General features: G+C 59.1%; 1 protein-coding gene across 1 annotated transcript; it reads left to right on the plus strand.

The window, feature by feature from the left end:
• Window positions 1–1625: 1625 nt before the first annotated feature.
• On the plus strand, window positions 1626–2114 carry VDBG_06100 (PH domain-containing protein; the record flags this gene model as incomplete). Its single annotated transcript, XM_003003612.1, has 1 exon — window positions 1626–2114. One exon carries the CDS (start codon window positions 1626–1628, stop codon window positions 2112–2114), a length of 489 nt encoding a protein of 162 aa, XP_003003658.1.
• Window positions 2115–2153: the final 39 nt, after the last annotated feature.

A 2153-nucleotide genomic window follows, 5' to 3' on the forward strand; every position in this document is an offset into this window, starting at 1 on the left:
CACCGCGCGTTTTCTGACGTGGGTTGATACAGGAGAACGCGTTCATCGACATTTCCCATTTCATGCCTGTTGTGTCTCTCGGCCCTTAAGCGCTCCCATTTCATTATTCTCTCGCAGCTTTTTTTTTCTCCCTCCCTGCCACACACGCTATTCATGACAGGATTCTGCATTCCAGGTTATTGTTTCTTGTCCTAGGAACCCTGTGTGGTCGGTCAGACCTGGATCAACACACTGGGTGTAAGCGCCTCCCCATTTCAACACATTCGTCGGGACCCAAACGCAAATCCCCTTCCTGGACAGCCTCGCAGCCGCAGCCGAAGCCGCATTCCGAACGGTCTTGCCCCCCTATTCACGACAGACGGGGGCCTCGCCCTCTTCTAAGTTTGCGTCTGCGACTACGATTTGTCGAGCCAAAACCCACCCGGGCAGCGCGTGCCGTGGCCAGCTCGTGGCACGATGGGCCGCAATCGAGGTATGTTCTGTTTCTAGTCACTGTTTGTGCTGCCTTGGCTTCACCGAGGCGTCTTGTTTCTGCTTGTGCAAACAGCATTCCTCTCCGCTCTCCCGGTCTCTTCTTCCCACTCTATCCATCTTTTTCCCAGTCGCTCTCTCCAAATGGGTTGGGCGCCGACGTGCATCGTTCGACTAGTTCCAGCAGCCTGGGCGTCGCAGATCACGATTGTCGGGTCGCGTGCAGCACAGCAGGCCCTAGTGTTGATGAGCTTGCAGTGTCGTCACTGTCTTTCGGGCATGCACCTACCTACCTGCCTACCCTACCTTACCTCACTTGTCCTGTCTCACCTTACTTGGTACACGGGGCAGACTCCCGCCCGCCAAGGTAACCTGCCCATGCCTGGCATCTACGAGGGAGGCGGCAGGCGCTCGACCCTGGAATACGGGAGGATCGCTGCCGGCCCATCTCCAGGTGCCTTGCGTCCCTACTGCAGCTTGGCTGATGTGGTTCGAGGAACTGCGTATACGATGCGATGCGCTGGGAGATCGCCCCCGACCCCCTCCCCTATCGATCCCTATCCAACCCCACCAGACCCCCTTGGCCCCGGCGGCTTTCAGTGGGCTGGCTGCGCTGAAAGGAGTGCCGGATGGATGTACCTGTCTTCTCCTGCCCCCTCCAACCCCCTGCCGCTGTCGGACAATGCGTGGATGTTTACGCAAGCGCGACGGTGACACCTGCAACACGCAGCAGTTGCCTTCCCCCTTCCATCTCCTCTTCCATGTCGCTCTCCCTCCAAGCCCCGCTCCACACCCAGCTTGCCCCTCCCCACACGCTCTCGGGCCAATTACTGGGCACGGATCCAATGTCCTGCATCACTCGACCAAATTGCACGCTTTATGCTCGGCTTGCTTGCCTGTCCGACGGTTGGGCTGCTACCGCCTAGGCGCTTCTAGGGGAGATACCTAGGACCTGGGAGGGGGGAGGTTGCTCGATCTGCTTGCTTTACGTAGAACCTACCTGCCCTGCCCTGCCCTCGCCTTGCCTTGCCTTGCCTTGTCTTGCCGGCACTCGTCATCTTTCCGCTTGGGAGTTCCTCGCTCTGGAGACACAGACAAGCAAAGACAAGTGGACTGACTCCTCACGCGCACTCGCTTTTGTAGTCCTCTCGTTCATGTCCCAGTTTTCTGGACGGGACACAAAATCACCCTCGCCCAACTCGTCGCCCCCGCGCAACGACTCTCCCTTCTCCAACCCAGACGCCAACAACGGCAACACAAACTTCAACCCTAAAGGTGCCTTCGCCGGCAAACCAGGCGCACCGCCTCCCGTCACCATACCAGGCTCCGAGTCCGCACCCTACCCCCAGCCGAACCCTGCCTACGCCCAAAACTACAACCACCACCGCCCCGCAACGCCCACATCGCCTGCCCGCTCCGATTATGCATCATCGCCTGCCAACGCCTCACCCTTAAATACCGGAACCCCAGCACGCGGCCACAAGCGCAACAGTTCTCGCCCGCTGTCCATGGTCCAGACCTACCAACCGGTGGTCATGGATGTCAACGAAGACACCATCCCGGAGCTGCAGCCCATCTTCACCTTCCTCAACAGCCACGCCAACAAGCTGTACCAGGAGGGCTACTTCCTGAAACTTCGATGACCAGAACACTCGTTCGTGCTCCCGTTTCCAAGCGCCTGC

The sequence above is a fragment of the Verticillium alfalfae genome, genomic scaffold (genome assembly GCF_000150825.1).
Source record: "Verticillium alfalfae VaMs.102 supercont1.7 genomic scaffold, whole genome shotgun sequence".
Taxonomy (NCBI): domain Eukaryota; kingdom Fungi; phylum Ascomycota; class Sordariomycetes; order Glomerellales; family Plectosphaerellaceae; genus Verticillium; species Verticillium alfalfae.